A 17,699-nucleotide genomic window follows, 5' to 3' on the forward strand; every position below is an offset into this window, starting at 1 on the left:
AACCTCTGGCTGAGTTACTGAAGTCCTCAAATCATGGATTAAAGACTTCAAGTTACAGAGAAGGAGCACTTGTGGCACCTTAGAGACTAACCAATTTATTTGAGCATAAGCTTTCGTGAGCTACAGCTCACTTCATCGGATGCGTACTGTGGAAAGTGTAGAAGATCTTTTTATATACACACAAAGCATGAAAAAATACCTCCTCCCACCCCACTCTCCTGCTGGTAATAGCTTATCTAAAGTGATCACTCTCCTTACAATGTGTATGATAATCAAGTTGGGCCATTTCCAGCACAAATCCAGGTTTTCTCACTCCCAGTCTCTATTCAAGCCTAAGTCATTATGCAAGGTAACCTATTTCCTCTTGTTTTTTCCTACCCCCCCCCCGACGTTCTTGTTAAACCCTGGATTTGTGCTGGAAATGGCCTACCTTGATTATCATACACATTGTAAGGAGAGTGATCACTTTAGATATGCTATTACCAGCAGGAGAGTGGGGTGGGAGGAGGTATTTTTTTCATGCTTTGTGTGTATATAAAAAGATCTTCTACACTTTCCACAGTATGCATCCGATGAAGTGAGCTGTAGCTCACGAAAGCTTATGCTCAAATAAATTGGTTAGTCTCTAAGGTGCCACAGGTACTCCTTTTCTTTTTGCGAATACAGACTAACACGGCTGTTACTCTGAAAGTTACAGAGAATTAACCATTTACACTAGATTAAACCTGCAAGGCACCCATCACCCATGCTGCAGAGAAAGGCAAAACCCCTCTCAGGGTCTTAGCCAATCTGACCCCGGGGAAAATTCCTTCCCGACCCCAAATATGGCGATCGGTTAGACCCTGAGCATGTGGGCATGACTTCAAGAGCTGGGCATAGGTGTAAGAACTGGGCGTGCTTGCACACTTCCTGGATTGAAGTGGTTTCCATTATATACAGGGTTTACAGTTTGGTTCAATGGCTCCCAGAACCCCCACTATAAAAATTGTTCCAGCACCCCTGGAGCTGGGTCTTTAAGAAAAACACCAAGACTCACAATCATATCACATGACTTGGCAACACCGTATCCTTCTGAAGCGCTTACCTCATTGTAAGCAGCATGTCTGTGACTGCAGCACAGCGACAAAATCTGGCATTAGCAGCTGCTGTAGGTAGGCTAACTTTGTCCTGTGGTATCATTTTTACTTTATCTTTTATTATTATTTATTTATAATGGGAGGGGCATAGTCACCATTCAGGATAATGGCCTCATGTGGTAGGAGTCTGTACAGATACATAGGGAGATGCAATCCTTGCTCTGAAAAGTTTTCAGTCTGGTGCTCTGATGTTGCAGACACTTGTTCATGTTTTTAACTTGACTTCAGCAGAACTGCTCATGTGCTTAAAGTTAAGCACGAGTAACTTTTTACGGGAATGGGCCTAAGAAAACAGGCAATACACAAAAGGTGGGTTGTATGAATGCAGACAAAATGTGCATTTTTATATTCATTATATGTACTAATATTTTTTTAAACAAATAAATACTAACCTGACTGCCCCTGGAACTTTCTTTTAGGTGTCAAATTTCTTGAAGTGCTCTCAGAGGAAATGGGTCTTGGAGGGATTTGAATGATGAGCGGGTAGTGGACTTATAAATTATTTAAGGGAGAGGGTTCTATGCGAAATGGAAGACAGTCTTTACTTATGTAGTGGCATGGAGGAAAAGATGAGTTGAGGATGCTCAACAAGAGAGCATACTTTTCAGAAATTAAGTAATCTAGTGAGCAGGATGGAATAAGAGGAAGTATTAAAATCTACAAGCATGGTAGAAGACTGAAGCATTTACAAAACAATATAAGTAAGGTAAAACTGCATATAATTCCCACCAAAAAAGAAAACTGCAAGGAACAAGAAGAAGCCACTGTGACTCCTCAATGATATAATGGTAAAGAAAAAAGAATTTAGAGTAAGAAAATGAGAATTGAGATGGGAAGGAACCAAATAAATATTGAGAAACAGTCAGATGATATCATTGATTATAAGGCTCTACTTGTGTTCTGCCCCTTCTAAAAATGTAAAGATTTTTCATTTTGATATATTTACTTTCTCTTTATTCTATCTATAATGTTCCCAGTAACAAATACACAACAAAATTCTTGTGTAATTATCTAGTGCTTTTGTTTAAAAACAAACTTGGCTTTTTGAGGAGTCCACATGTTTTTGGATTATGAACTGACATATTATTCTGAGATGCATCACATTTTGTAGCATCAATCAGGTTGTATACAGTAATGTTATTTGATGTAATGGATGAAACGGAATGTAGTGTGTCACATTGTGATACATCAACTCTAAAACAAATTTTCAAAAACTATTTTCAACTACCATCATGTCCTTTATTGTGACCAGTGTTAATAAGAAAAATGTTATTTTTAAACAACATTTTTAATGTAAATGATTTTCATGATACTTTATCATAGTAGTTTGAAAGCAGTTAAGACTCGTACTGTGAGTAAAATAACATAATACCAGAAAAAAGTTATAGGAAACGAACTGCCATTAGATACCTGAACTGAATTTTTATTTGGTAGTGAGTCAACAAATATGGTGTACCCCAGGAAGCAGAATGATAGAACTTCAGGAATGAGATATGAAAGAGACCCATTAGGTCAGTTCTTCCATCCCTCTGTCAAAAATGACCAGTGGAATCTGGAGGCAAAAGCAGCTATGGTGGGACACCAAGCAGAAAACATATTTTTGTATAGAAAAAGTGATTCTAAACATGGCATCATGGGATTCTGTGTTTATTTCTCTGACTCTACATCAGATTTGCTCCCTTTACAAGTTAAGTTTTTTTTCTAACTGCCAGCCCTATAAATCCAGCCTGGGTGTGAAAGTCAAGCTAAGCTCTTTGTGACTTGTGCTTTATCATCAGTAATAAAGAATCTGTGGGCCAAATTCTGCCATAAATTATACTTGTGCAGCTCTTGCAGATCCATAGAGGCTAGAATCATCTGCACAGAGGCTCTGTACTACCAAATGTGGTCTCTGCTTCTTGTGGTCCTGTCTGGCCCCATGATAGCCTTGGCCAAGGTCATGCTTTCAGCAACTCTCATCCGGTGGTCTTTTTGGAACTCCCAGCGTGGGTGAGGCAGGAGTGGTTGAACAACAGAGGGCAGTGACGCGTGGCTGTCTTAGGCAGCACTAACTCAGGCTGGAAACTTACAGCACTAACTTGGTCAGGGGAGAAGCAGACAATACCTACCCCTTCAACCATGCTGCCTCCTGGCTTTCCTTCTCCTCACCCATAGACCCACAGAGCTGCTTCTCACAAGGTCTGGGGAAGGGGGAAAATACAGCTGAGGTGACAATCTTTCTCCTCCTGCATGCAGACATGATGCTCTGGTCCTTAATTAATAATTCTGGTGCTGCAGAGCTGGAACAGGATCCAGCAGCTGTGCTAGCTTTGCAGGGATTAAGGGTGTAATCTATTATAAAATTTATTTTTGTCATTAAAATTATCCACTCTGACTCCGAGAACACACAATGAGCAGATCTGCTGAGTAAGACAAAGCCATTTTTACACAGGCCATTGCATGCAGTACGTTATCTGTCCATGTGATGCGGTGTGTAAACTCCACACTGGAACTGAAGAAGTTAAAGAGCAGCTCTGGGTTCGGATGACCCCACCTGCAGAACATGTTCCCATTGGAGGTGGAGCCTAAAAGAGATCCAGACAGCTCAGAAAAGGGGCTGACAGAGCAGGGCCCTACCCTAGAAGCTCCTAAAAGAAGTGCTGTAGAAGCCTTTCCCTTGGAGGAAGAGCCTGCCTGATGCACCTAGAGGGACTGAAGATTCAATTATTCTCCTCTTCTCTATCACTTTGTGTCAAACAGTGCGACTTTGGTGGGGAGGTAAATGGCCGGAAGTGGCTCATCAGAGTGGCAGCGTTAAGACAGTCCTGGGTGCCAGACATTATTGCCTCTTACGGGGAACTGGGCTGGAGCCCAATGGATTGGGAGATCCCAGGTTCTCTTACCAGCAAGCCTTGTTATGAAGAGCACAAATCCCTCACTTCCATACTCCCCCTTGGGGAAGCAAGGGGAGGCTAAAGCCTGTGAAAACTCCCTGACTGGGTCTGGACACAAGCAGGGGTCAATAAATGGACTGAAGGTTGTCTCCCTGGTTGTGAGGGTGTGGGGCCAAATATTTTCCTTACCCCAAAGGGGGACGAGGCTACCTGGTCACCTGAGTGGAGTGGTAAGTCAACACCCACCAAAAGGCAGATGGCCACAGGGCATGTTAGTGGCCAGTGACAGACATTGGAGGTGGAGCGAGTAGAGACCTAGCATCTTAGCCACAAGGTAATGCTGCCAATGAGCATTGCCCATCACAGACCATAATCACAGCTTGGAGACATTTAAAAACATCTGACAAGCTTTGTAGTATGTTTACTTAAATCCTTTTGTCACTTTTTGCTTGTTTTGAGTTTAGAATCTTTTAATATCTCTTAAATGTCTGTAGTCCTAGAGATGAGCTAATAAAATCCTTGGCTGTGTCATAGGGTGGCTTGTCTTTTGAGGGCAGTCAAGTTCAGCCTTGCCTGTGGCAGATCAGCTACTGCTGCCCCCACAGCTGAGCCTGATTGAATCGAGCCACCTGATCCCCAGGCAATTGTCAGACCCAGCTGCAGAGGAATTGGGTGGCTTCCATGAAGGGTTGGAAGAGCTCTGCTGGGGAAGAGAGTTGTGAGATGGAGGCTGTCTGCTATGAATGGCCTGAAGAGGATGGATGGTAGGGGAGATGGAGGTTTCTGTGGCAGGTTCATGAAAAGACCAGCCTGCAGGCAGATGGCCTGGAAGTGCACTGTGAATAAGGATCCAGCCTGGGGAGAACCAGACTGGAGGGATGACTGTAGGGAAGAAACCTTGAGAGTGAGCGGCTTGGGTAGGAGTCTCTGGGGTGAAAGTTCAGAGAGTCAGCACTCTATGACAGCAGTGCACATTCAATCCCAGGCTCTCCACAGAAAATTTAACCTTTACAAATAACTTCCTATTTCCAAGGTCTTGTGTGTGTGAAATATTTTCTCTCGCGCACGTGCACTCTCTCTCTCTTTCTCAAAAAAAAAAAAAAAGTCAACTGTCTAAGCAACCCTTTAAATCTTACTTTCCCTAACTAGAAACACACTTGCTTTGGCGTTGGCAACTTTTTCTGACCATACATTTTATTGCTATCTCCCATCAGGGTTGGAAGAGGTCTCAGGAGGTCATCTAGTCCAATCCCCTGCTCAAAGCCCTGGGTCAGAGCAAGTGGAGGCCCCTCCCCACCCCTTCCTCCTGTGCTTTCCTACCCACCCGTGCTCCTGCCAGGGAGCGGTGTCGGGGCGCAGGGGCTTCCCCTATTCCCCAACAGGAGCGTCAGACAGGTGCAGCGGGGCAAGCCCCCGTGCCCTGACACTGCTCCCTGGCAGGCGCACTGGGCGGGAGGAGTGGATCAGGGTGCGGGGTCGCCCATTTTTCTGGATTCCCCCAAATGACTGGGGCCCCTGGGCACAGGTCCTGTTTGCCCAGCAGCTAATCTGCCACTGGATGTGAGTGTCCTAATTACTAATGTATAGCAGTTGCCATTTAAAAAGTCAGCATTTACCAAGTTACCATAAAATGGTAGCTAAGATATTACAGAATTTCCTTATACTTATGGGACGGAACATCTGTGGTATCTGAGATAACGTGGAGCAACACGTGTTAGTAAAAGTTGACACTTTATTGGCAACCACAGGTAAAATGCTTAAAAATCCTGACAGAGTGAAAAAGAAAAAGGGAAGATAATATTGCAGGGTTGACCTGATGGTTTTATAATCCAGATGGACTTTCTGGTGGGTTCTGTTTGCTCATCCTTCAGGACAGTGGGAGTAAGCACCCTTGCAGTGGCAACATCTGCAGATGCTGGGGGAAATAAGTGCCCCTCATCACCCAACAGTAAACCCTATGGCCAACGGGTATAGTGCAGCTGATGAGCTTCAAAGAGGTTTTTTTCTCCGCTTCTTTGGCTGGGAAGCTGGTGACCTCAAACAGGGACTTGGAGGGATAGAGGGTGTGTGAGTGTGGAGGATAAAATGGATTGGCCCTTAAAGTTTTGTAAAGAATGAAGTGGATTAGGATTGACACATGTTAAAACAGGGAAGAAAAAATAAAATAAACAGAAGTAAGATCATGGAGTTAAACTCCATGAGTCAGACTCCAGCTCCACTTAAGATCCTTTACTGACAACCTTATGCACATCCTCATGACTTTATCTGTCTCCAAATGATTTTCCGTATGCAAGTCCAAATGTAAAAGCGTTCCCAAGTCATTGGGTTCTAGCTGTCTCACTGATGCTTCACTACTGCTTCCCGCTATCCGCTTTTCTCATTCTGGTCCTGGATTCAGGAATGCATCCCTGTTCAGGAGAGCAATTACGCCAGTACTTAAGTCCCAGTGAAGTACAGTAATTAAGTACAGTAATTAAGAACATGTCTAAAGTTAAGCATATTCTTAAATGCTCTCCTGAGTAGGGATGGGTTTAAGCATAAGCTTAAAAGTGGTTTCCTGAATTGGAGACTGACTCCCTAAATTCTCTGACTTTCCTTACATACGTGGCCCTAGATTTTTAGAAATGGGTGCCTAGAGTTAAGCTTCCAAGACCACATGTAGGCACATAAATAAGTGGCCTGATTTTCAGAAGTGCCGAACAACTGCAGCTCTCATTGAAGTGAATAGAAGCTGGGAAAAAAAAACCTGTTATATGAAATAGCAGTAGGGACTGATCAGAACTTTGGAAATCAGGTCATTTACTCAGGTGTCTAAGTTTAGGCACCCATTTTTGAAAATCTTGTTCATGGTTTCTAAGCCTAAGAGACAGCTCAAGGAAGCAGAACTCTAAAGCGTTTAAAGCCTCCTGTAATATTTGCAGCTATTCTTCTCATTCAGTCTGTAAATAAACTGAACTGAAGAACATGTATTCACAGAGTTTTGGTTTCAGGAAAATACGACAAATGGATACATGGAAACTTGAACAATGTATTTGTTACCACCATTTAATTCAACACATCATGCAGTCTGTGTTCAGTGTGCTTACATTAGTAGAGTACAAGTAGCAGAAAAGATAAAGAAGCATGTAGCTTGTTTGCTGCTGAAATATAGATGATTGAATGGTTTAGGAAGGAATTATCTGAATAGAAAGAAATGACAAATGAGACTATTTTCATTTCTTTGGCACTGAGTTTTGATGTGTGATCGGTGCTGAAATTTTACCCAAAGGCACTGGTGTCCTTTTTCTGTTTTTGCTGCTTAGTTTTCTCCTCTGACTTGGGGCTTCTCTTTGCTGACATTTTCAGACACTTTAGTCATTAGACACTAAATGATAACATTACACTCATTACACTGACAAACTAGCATTTTTTCTAAAGGTTGTAGTCTTTCATTGGAAATTAAGATTGAAGACCTTCTTTTTTACAAGACTCAGAGGAACACCACTGCCCTTCAATTATGTACTGTATATTGATGGTGCACAGCAGTAAAAAGTGTTATATGAAATAGCAGTAGGGAATGATCAGGCCTGATAGCCTGTGTGTCTCACAGTGGGTTACCAATCATACCACGAGGAACTTTTTTGTGGATGCCTCACTTTCTCACAAAGCAGTTCACAGGTTACTTTGTTGCTACCTCAGTTTTCAGACTGCTCATAATTCTCTTCTTCTAAACTTTGTCAGCCGTCACAGAAGGAATGAATCTGACACTTTCCTGTTGCATCATTTTCCTTTTCTTCCCCCCCCGAAATATACAAAATCAGACCCTCATATTAAATTTGGAATTAAATAAATGCAAATAAAAGAATATACCAGTTGCAGATCAGGAAGCTTTATTAAATCAGGCAGTCTCCCTTGCTCCTGTTTTACTAGCAAAGGGTGAAATTCACCCATTTGCTCAGGACCAGCACCAAACCTATGCACACATCCCTCTTTGCCTCTGTTTTATGTAAGTAGCGTCAACACCTTGTGAATCTTAATAGCTGTGTTTTTTTTAAAAAAAGCTCCAGCTACTGGATTCATTTGGGTCAGTGAGAATCTTAGTTTTCATTTAAAGTAGTAGTAAGTTTCTAGCCCACACGGTTGCAGAGATAAGCTTGAAAACATTGTCTGAGTGTACCCTAATGGCTCAAACACTAGAAGGCATATAAAAAGAACTCAAAATGCTTTCATGATTTTAAACCAAAGTTAAAGAACCCGGGGAACTACAGACCGCTTAGCCTCACTTCAGTTCCCGGCAAAATCATGGAGCAGGTCCTCAAGGAATCCATTTTGAAGAACTTGGAGGAGAGGAAAGTGATCAGGAACAGTCAGCATGGATTCACCAAGGGCAAGTCATTCCTGACTAACTTAATTGCCTTCTATGATGAGATAACTGGCTCTGTGGATGAGGGGAAAGCAGCGGATGTGTTATTCCTTGACTTTAGCAAAGCTTTTGATCCGGTCTCCCACAGTATGCTTGCCAGCAAGTTAAAGAAGTATGGGCTGGATAAATGGACTATAAGGTGGATAGAGAGCTGGCTAGATCATTGGGCTCAATGGGTAGTGATCAATGGCTCAATGTCTAGTTGGCAGCTGGTATCAAGCGGAGTGCCCCAGGGTTGGTCCTGGGGCCAGTTTTGTTCAACATCTTTATTAATGATTTGGATGATGGGATGAATTGCATCCTCAGCAAGTTCGCAGATGACACTAAGCTGTGGGGAGAGGTAGATACGCTGGGGGGTAGCGATAAGGTCCAGAGTGACCTAGACAAATTGGAGAATTGGGCCAAAAGAAATCTGATGAGGTTCAACAAGGACAAGTGCAGAGTCCTGCACTTAGGACGGAAGAATCCCATGCACTGCTACAGACTAGGGACTGAGTGTCTAGGCAGCAGTTGATTTCTTGAGGATCTCCTCCATGATTTTTCCAGGGACTGAGTTGAGGCTGACTGGCCTGTAGTTCCCTGGATCCTCCTCCTTCCCTTTTTAAAAGATGGGCACTACATTAGCCTTTTCCCAATCATCTGGGACGTCCCACAATCACCATGTTTTCAAAGATAATGGCCAATGGCTCTGCAATCACATCCGCCAACTCCTTTAGCACCCTCGGATGCAGTGCATCTGGCCCCATGGACTTGTGCTTGTCCAGCTTTTCTAAATAGTCCTGAACCACTTCTTTCTCCACAGAAGGCTGATCATCTCCTCTCCATACTGTGCTGCCCAGTACAGTAGTCTGGGAGCTGACTTTGTTCGTAATGACAGAGGCAAAAAAGCATTGAGTACATTAGCTTTTTCCACATCCTCTGTCACTAGGTTGCCTCCCCCATTAGGTAAGGGGCCCATATTTTCCTTGACCTTCTTCTTGTTGCTAACGTACCTGTAGAAACTCTTCTTGTTACTTTTAACATCCCTTGCTAGCTGCAACTCCAAGTGTGATTTGACCTTCCTGATTTCATTCCTGAATGCCTGAGCGCTCTCTCTCTCTCTCTCTCTCTCTCTCTATATATATATATATATGAGGAGAGGCTGAGGGAACTGGGGTTATTTAGACTGCAGAAGAGAAGAGTGAGGGGGGATTTGCTAGCAGCCTTCAACTATCCAAAGGGGGGTTCCAAAGAGGATGGAGCTTGGCTGTTCTCAGTGGTGGCAGATGACAGAACGAGAAGCAGTGGTCTCAAGTTGTAGTGGGGGGAGATCTAGGTTGGATATTAGGAAATACTGTTTCACTAGGAGGGTGGTGAAGCACTGGAATGGGTTACCTAGGGAGGTGGTGGAATCTCCATCCTTAGAGGTTTTTAAGGCCTGGCTTGACGAAGCCCTAGCTGGGATGATTTAGTTGGGGTTGGTCCTGCTTTGAGCAGGGGATTGGATTAGATGACATCCTGAGGTCTTTCCAACCCTAATATTCTATGATTCATGATTGTTTGGGGTTGGCACTACTGAGGCACCATACAGGGCACAATTTTTAAAGGGTGAGTGCTCAGCATTTTCTGAAACTCAGGTATGTCTAAGGCATTTCCAGTGGGTTGGGGGGCCTCAAACAGAGGCCCCCAACAGCATTAGTCACTTTTGAAAATCTTAGTCTTGAGATCCATTAAATTTAATTTTGCATTCTTAAGTGATGCATAATGCACTGTAAATTTTGCTCTTGGTGTAACTTTCATTTGGCCAGAAGTAGTACCGAAAGAATTCGTGGCTGCAACTGAATGGATGTACCACAGTAAACAGTTTTTAATCTTTAATCTTTAAAAAAAAAGACTTTAATCTTGAATCAATAGAGAACATATTCTGTTAAATTAATAGGTCCAGTAAATGCCTTTATCAGGAATCTAACTTAATAGATTTTTTTTTAAATTTAATGGAGCACTAATTTTTCGCTGTGCTTGTATATAATAGCAGCACAGTAAATTATCTTAAAAATAAATGAAGTGAATTGAGTTCACCCAGACTTCTTTGAAAGAAAGTATTTTTTTAAAAAACTTTATGATCAACATCTTGCAATGTATTGATTTTTACAGTGTATGCCTTATTTATACAGTAATATAGGTGTGCAGGGAGCTTTACAGATAAAGCTTGCCAGCTTCCTGCTCCAAAAAGCTTGCAGTCTAGGGTCGCAATCCTGCAACTGGATATATGTGACTTTTCCACAGAGGCACTGAGTGCTATTCTGGCACACCTGGGGATTTAACCTGTACTGGTGCACAGTTACTATGGAGAAACCCACAGGTGCTCCATTGTTAAGGTTGAAGCTATTTTCCCATGATAAACCCAATTTTTCTCACACCCTTCCGCTTTGCAATAACAGTTCTTGTCTTATTTATTGTAAACCACTATATTACCCTAACGTGGAGCTAACCCCTCCACCCCCTTCCAATATTTAACCATCTCTCTGCCCTCATTGTCCAGGGCTTTCAATTTTCCTACAATTCACATTATAATTTCCCTCACTCCAGTTGCAGATCATTCTGACTTTCCCCCCTCAGCATCTGTCTATAAATGTTTGACCCAAGCTGGGATTATTTCTGCAATACACCTGACTGCTAATGGAAAACATTCATTTTAGAGCATTCCTAAAACAATACAATACCCCAGTTCAACCTGGTTTGCTCACAGTAAGGTTTTACACTATATATAAAGCGTGATAATCAATATGACGAGGTCCTGTGGGACCTCAATCTGGAAAGCGATTACAGAACGGAGAGCTACAGCAGCCACGTTGTCTTGGGTTCGTGCTCTTTGATCCCTTTCTGTTGCTATCAGGACTAACTCTCTTGGAAGTATATGGTCAGACAACCGATATCAGTGAAGGGCCTGAGGAATATTCTGGGATCAGATCTTGCATGTTGCATTTTGCTTAAAGCTCAGATATTTCATTCAGCTTTAGCATAGTCTGTTTCATCCCACAGTAACTATATGGGTCCAAATTAGTAGATTTTCCCTTATGCTGGAAGCAGTGTATTCGAGGTAGGCACTAGATATAATACAGAATATGTTTTGCAACTGTCTCTGTTTTCAGCCCAGCGCAGCCGCCCTGGCACACAGAGATAGTGGAGAGAGGACTCTTGTCTTGCATAAAAATTCCCCCTCTATGAATTAGCATTGCGAGAATGTTAGCTCCTGCCTCCTCCCCGTGCACATTACACTCTGCAGTGCCACAAACCTCATGTTATGCCTGACACGTGTGCAGATTCACTGGGGCAGAGGAAGGACTCCCTATGTCCTCTCTCTCTCTCTTCTAATACACTTGTGGAGCCCTAAAATTGTAGCCGATGGCATATGTCCCTCTGCTACCACAGAATATCAGATCCACAGAATCGCTGTTGTCCTGTCAAGAGAGGGATTGGAAATTGAACATAAAATGGACAGTCACATAGTGGGGAAAATACAAAAAGACAACTTAATTTAATTAAAACTCAAGTGGAGCAAAAGAAGTGGTGCAGTTTTGTTGAATTCAGTCTAGTGCATCAATTCTTCTAGGAACCGAGTGGAAAAAGGGTTGGAATTTGATTACAGTGGAGACTAAATATACTTTTGTGTGAAAAGTGTTTCAGTTTCAGAGACATGCTTGGAGGTGGAAGATAATTGGGTGGCAGGCATTTGAGGATTAAAAACAATTGCACGTCAATGCTTGGGTGGAACTGCTATCGATTTTGAATTGTACAGTGAATGGAGCCAGTGAAAATCAGACTTGTTGTTTTCCCTCTCCTGGCCCCCGGCATTCTCCCTCCCAGGTTAAGCTTTAGTAAACTGAAGTAGTAGTCACATCTGATCCATTGTATAGCTTCCAATGATGGAAATAATGTAGTAATCTTATAACAGTATAAAGTATGGGTAATCTGTAAAGTAGAAACAGAATGAACTATATACACCATTGCCTATTATTGAAGTGATATTTATTGAATTAATGTGACATTAGAATATGATGCATGAATTTTTAACTTAGCTTACTGATAGGCAGCATGGAAAAAAGTCAAAATTCACATGTGTGGTCATGTCAAAAGGTAGTAACAGCAGTAACAATACAAGATTACATTTTTCCTGCTTCCTCTGTACAGGTCAGAATTCCACTTTTAAGAATGCTTCACTTGTGACTGTGATGATGATGATTATTCATGTTTATATAATGCTTACTCTATGTCATGTTAGAAATAGACAAGTTGTCCGAAATATAAAACCGAAGTGGAACTCCAGTTTGTCCAAGGGAACTGTGGGGTTTAGAACCTCTGGAAAAACAGGCCCTTCTTACTTAAATTCAGACATCACTAGGGTTATACAGGTCTTCTTATGGGATAACAGCCCACACTGAGAGGTGAATTGATATATTTTTTTAAAAGAACGAAGAGTACTTGTGGCATCTTAGAGACTAACAAATGTATTTTAGCATAAGCTTTCGTGGGCTAAAACCCATTTCATCAGTGTATCTGATGAAGTGGGCTTTAGCCCACGAAAGCTTATGCTCAAATACATTTGTTAGTCTCTAAGGTGCCACAAGTACTCTTCGTTCTTTTTGCTGATACAGACTAACACGGCTACCACTCTGAAACCTGATATATTTTTGACATACAGATTAGTAAGCAAAACTTAACGTACACCTGTGCCATAGTTATTGACCACTCAAATTTCAGGCTCTCCTAGAGCCATTTTGAAAAGAGTATTTGTGTTTCCATAGCAATCGATATTTTACTACACTTTTCTTTTCTTCTTGTCTTTTAGCTAAACACCATGTCAATGGAAACAGAACAGTGGAACCTTTCCCAGAGGGAACACAGATGGTTTTATTTGGTAAGATATCATGTCTAAAAGAAAAACACTAAACTGTATGGAGAGAATGCATGCCAAACTTCTTGATTTCAGCAACACTCCTTAGGGTTTCACAATCTGGACTGTTATAGCCATTTTTTAATCATCATAACCAACAAAAAACAGTTGGGTTTTTGGTGAAGTGTATGACCAAAAAAGTGGGTATTGCAAGTATTTTTCCTTAGTTTGACAAACAGTATGTTTAATCCTTTATTTTAAGTGTTTTGTATAAATACGGAGTAGCAGTTATTTGCGTATGATAGGCCCTGTGACATAGCTCAGTGCGTTATACAAAATTCTGGAAGTGATTTATGACCCTAGACCTCCACTACAGTCAAATATTTGTGGTGAAAGTTTTATCTAGTTTATTTGCATAGCTTTCTCAGTTGACTCGTTTCTTCCTTCCTTTCTGCCTAAAGGACAGATTCTGATACCTTTACTCACTCACAAAATTAGTCACTATTACTGTGTAAGCCCATTGACTTCTCATTGGTTGACAGGTGACCCTTCCAATTTGATGTCCTCCCATTTGGTCTTCTCACTGCCCCAAGGGTCTTCACAAAATACCTCCCGGTAGTTGTAGCACATCTCAGATGAAAGGACATATTTATCCTTACCTGGACAATCGCGGAAGTCTTCATGTTTCCCCTGACCATGACCAGGGTTTGCCTGCGTCGCCTAGGTCACATGACAGGTGCACATATGTGGTGCGCCACACACACCAGGCTCCAGATGCGACCTCTCCAGCAATGGCTGGTGACAGTCTACTCCCTGTCAAGGGACCACCTGGAAAAGGTTGTTACCATTCCAGTGACGATACTTACCTCGCTGTGATGGTGGACCAACCCTGGGTAAGTCCTGGAAGGAGTTCCTTTTGTCAGCACTCCTCCTCAGTCAAGTTGGTTTCGGACGCCTTGGACTTTGGCTGTAGAGTGCTCCTCAGCACTCTCCAGACCCAGGGAATGTAGTCTCCAGAGGAAATGACGCTACACATAAATGTCAAAGATCTCAGGGTGGTGCGCAGGGCTTGCGGGCTTCCTACCTCACCTGTCGGGCAGAATGGTCAGAGTCTTGATGGACAAGATAGCTTCAGTGTTCTACATCAACAGACAAGGGGGAGCATGATCCTCGGCCCTCTGCCAAGAGGAACTCCATCTTTGGGACTTCTGCATCGACCACAGAATTCATCTAGAAGCGGATCACCTTCCAGGTGCCAAGTACACACTAGCAGATCACCTAAGCAGGGACTCATCCTGTCACCACGAGTGGGTGCTCCACCCGCATGTAGCCAGAACGATCTTCCAGAGGTGGGGAACTCCCCGAGTGGATTTGTTCGCCACCAGGCAGAACAGGAGGTGCCACAGGTTTTGCTCCAAATGGGGTCTGGGCACGGGCTCCTTCTCCGATGCCTTCCTCTTGCCATTGGCAGGAAGCCTGATGTACAGGTTTCCTCCGATTCCACTCATCAGCAAGGTCCTACCGAAAATCAAGAGAGACTCAGGTTGTCATGGTGAGGCAAGTCTCCTGCAAGCCCCTGCAGAGTCCCATTGCCCCTGGAACTCCCGCAACGAGCCTCTGTGTATCCAGATCCCCCCACACCTAGACCTCCACTGAGCTGCCTGCACCAAGACTGTCCTACACAGAACCCTCTCACCCCACACCTGGATCCCCTACACTGAGCCCCTCCACACTTGGATCCTGCCTGGTTGAACCTGCCTGCCCCACGCCTGGTGTGCCTGGCACAGAGGGACAGGGCCCCAGGGTGTTTCTGGGGCAGGCCCAGGCCTTGTGCTATGTCAGGGTCACGTGCAGCCTCATCACTGAGTTGTGTCCCCGGGGTGGAGGGGTGGGGAAGCTTCAGGGTGACCTCACACCTTTGTGGAGCCAGTAGCCTCTGTTCCCCATGACCATGCTGGAGCTTCTGCCTTTATTTATTGACAAATAAAACTTGCAGAATTTTAAAATATTGTGTGCAGAATTTTAAAAAAAATGGCCCAGAATTTTTAATTTTTTGGTGCAGAACGCCCTCAGGAGTACCAAGTGGATTAGATCAACCGATTTTCTAGACAAAGGAAATGCAATAATCTTCTCAAAGAAAGAGATCAGGTTGGACTGGCATGACTTACCTTTTGTAACACCATGTTGTATTTTATTACCATTATTGTTTACCTCTGTGTCCTTAACTGCTCTCTTTCAAAACTTGTTCTAACCATTGTTATATTTTAGCTCCAAAACCAGTAGTACTTGGCTTAAAAACACGTCACTGGTCTACTCTACTATTGTAGAGTTTTTCAAAGCAGCAACATGCAGTTCAATTCTTCCTTTTGATAAGCATTATTCATTGGACTTGACAACCAAATCCAATGTTCACTTTGGTAAGGTGAAGCTACAGTCCATTTTTGCCTAGAAATCTTTGCCCACCATCCTCTGTTGGAGACAGTCCTTGCTAATCTGCCAGAAGTGGGAACGCACAGAAGTCCTCAAAAAAGAAAGAGGGATTACTGACATGTAAATTATTTGTTCTTTGAGAGTTGCATCAGTGTCTTCCTAGTATCCACCTGCCTTCTCTCTGCCTTGGAGTTCTTTGTATTTTAGGACTCTGTGGGCTAGGAAGAAGGAACTGAGTAGGTCGGAGACAGGATGTGCTACCTTATATAGACAGAGCCAATGATGTCATCTAGCCTGACAGCACTCTTGCACTCCACCAGTGGACATGGCTTTGTCATACAGTTCCTCAGCTTGACACTAGAGGTGCCAAATCCTATAAATGTGAATGCTTAGAGGCAACTCTTGAAGAATAGTAATTACTAGAAGTAACCTCTTTATTAATATCTAAAAGGAAATGTATCAGTAAACATATGATTTTAGAAGTGTAACCTGCTTTCAGTAAATATTCCCAGTACTCAGATATGTTTAGATTTATTTGTAAAATAGTATTATGTTTAATGTCAGGTCTACATGGAGATGCAAAAGATAACCCTTTTCCCAATGTGTGTAATACAGCTCGTTATATAGCTCTAGTTTCTGAGAAGCAGCCTCACTGATGCCAATGCCGATTCTATGTCATTTACTTTGATATGACTTCCTGTTTTGATCCAGGTACTTAGAGGGTGTGTGCGCGCTGTAATTATTCCTGCAGGTTTTCCCATTATGAGAGAACATCACAGCTGAGAGATTAAGCTGTCCTCAGATTATTCCAATTCACTTAAAACAGTTACTCTATTTACCATGGCTCAGCTGCATTACATGATATACATGCTGTTCATTACAATAAGGAAATACTTCCTTATTTTTTACCACTGTGGGAGTCTAGATTTCAAATGTGGCACACTAGTGGCAAATGCATTAACACTAACCAACTAGTGACCTGTTGACCCATCTTGCATCAACCAATCAAAGAACACCTAGAATGATAACACACAGTAGGTGCATAGTTACTGCACACAATCTCACAGGGGTTACTATGGACTCATATAATGAAATCATTATGACACTTGAAGTGAGATGGAGAAGTGTTCCCAGCTCCTGCTGCTCAAGCAAATGAAGCATTGGGAATCAAACCTAGGTGTCATGCATGGTAGAGCAGAACTCCTCCATTAAGTTGCTGTCCAAGCAATTTCCCTGTTTATCTGGCAATAAAAGTTTTCAATGATTGAAACATTTTGCCTGTGGGGGGAAAAACTTTACAAACTGGGCTATTTTTAACAAAAATATCTGAACAAAGACAATATTTAAAGGGGTACAAAAATTTGAAAAAAAGTATGTTAGGACCCCAAATCAGCAAGAGGATATAGTTATAGTTTTAAAAATTACAAGTAAAGGCCTTGAGCCAGCAAAGCACATGTAACTTCAGTGGGCCTGTTCACTTGTTCAAAGTTACACACATGTTTAAGTGCATTGCTATACTGGGGCCAGAAATATTTGTCAGATTTTCTCCTTTATTTACTACCAAGATCTGAATTTAAGACGACATATTTCTGCTTTAGCAATTGCTGCCTCAACACAACTTTCTAACCTCTTCCTGAGAATCAGTGAATTTTTGCTGTACTTTTTGATCAAGGCAGTGGCATTCCTGATGGCCATCACTACTGTCAGGTGAATATAACAAGTGAAAGCTCTATTAATGATGAATTACGCACTTTTCACCAAGAAAATGAAGTTCCAAGAACTACAGTTCACCCATAAGATTTATTTTTTTATGGTCTGTAGAAAATATGCTTTCTAACATATTACTATCCACATCCTGAGCAAAAGAAACATCTTAGCCATACTTTTATATGTCAGGAGACATTTAAATCTGTAGCTGAAGAGTTCATAAGACTTCAGAATGTTGTACCAGGTGCATGTGCTGTGACCTAAATTTTAGAGGAAAT

At 42.4% G+C, this 17,699-nt stretch overlaps 1 protein-coding gene across 1 annotated transcript in view; it reads left to right on the plus strand.

The window, feature by feature from the left end:
• Window positions 1-17,699, plus strand: part of MSRA (methionine sulfoxide reductase A) — a 442,222-nt gene that overhangs the window by 181,367 nt on the left and 243,156 nt on the right. Inside the window, exon 2 of the mRNA XM_077812365.1 lies at window positions 13,240-13,308. Within this exon, the coding sequence (XP_077668491.1) occupies window positions 13,240-13,308 (69 nt within the window). The remainder of the gene's footprint in view (window positions 1-13,239; window positions 13,309-17,699) is intronic.

This window comes from Eretmochelys imbricata, chromosome 3 (assembly GCF_965152235.1).
Source record: "Eretmochelys imbricata isolate rEreImb1 chromosome 3, rEreImb1.hap1, whole genome shotgun sequence".
Lineage (NCBI taxonomy): Eukaryota > Metazoa > Chordata > Testudines > Cheloniidae > Eretmochelys > Eretmochelys imbricata.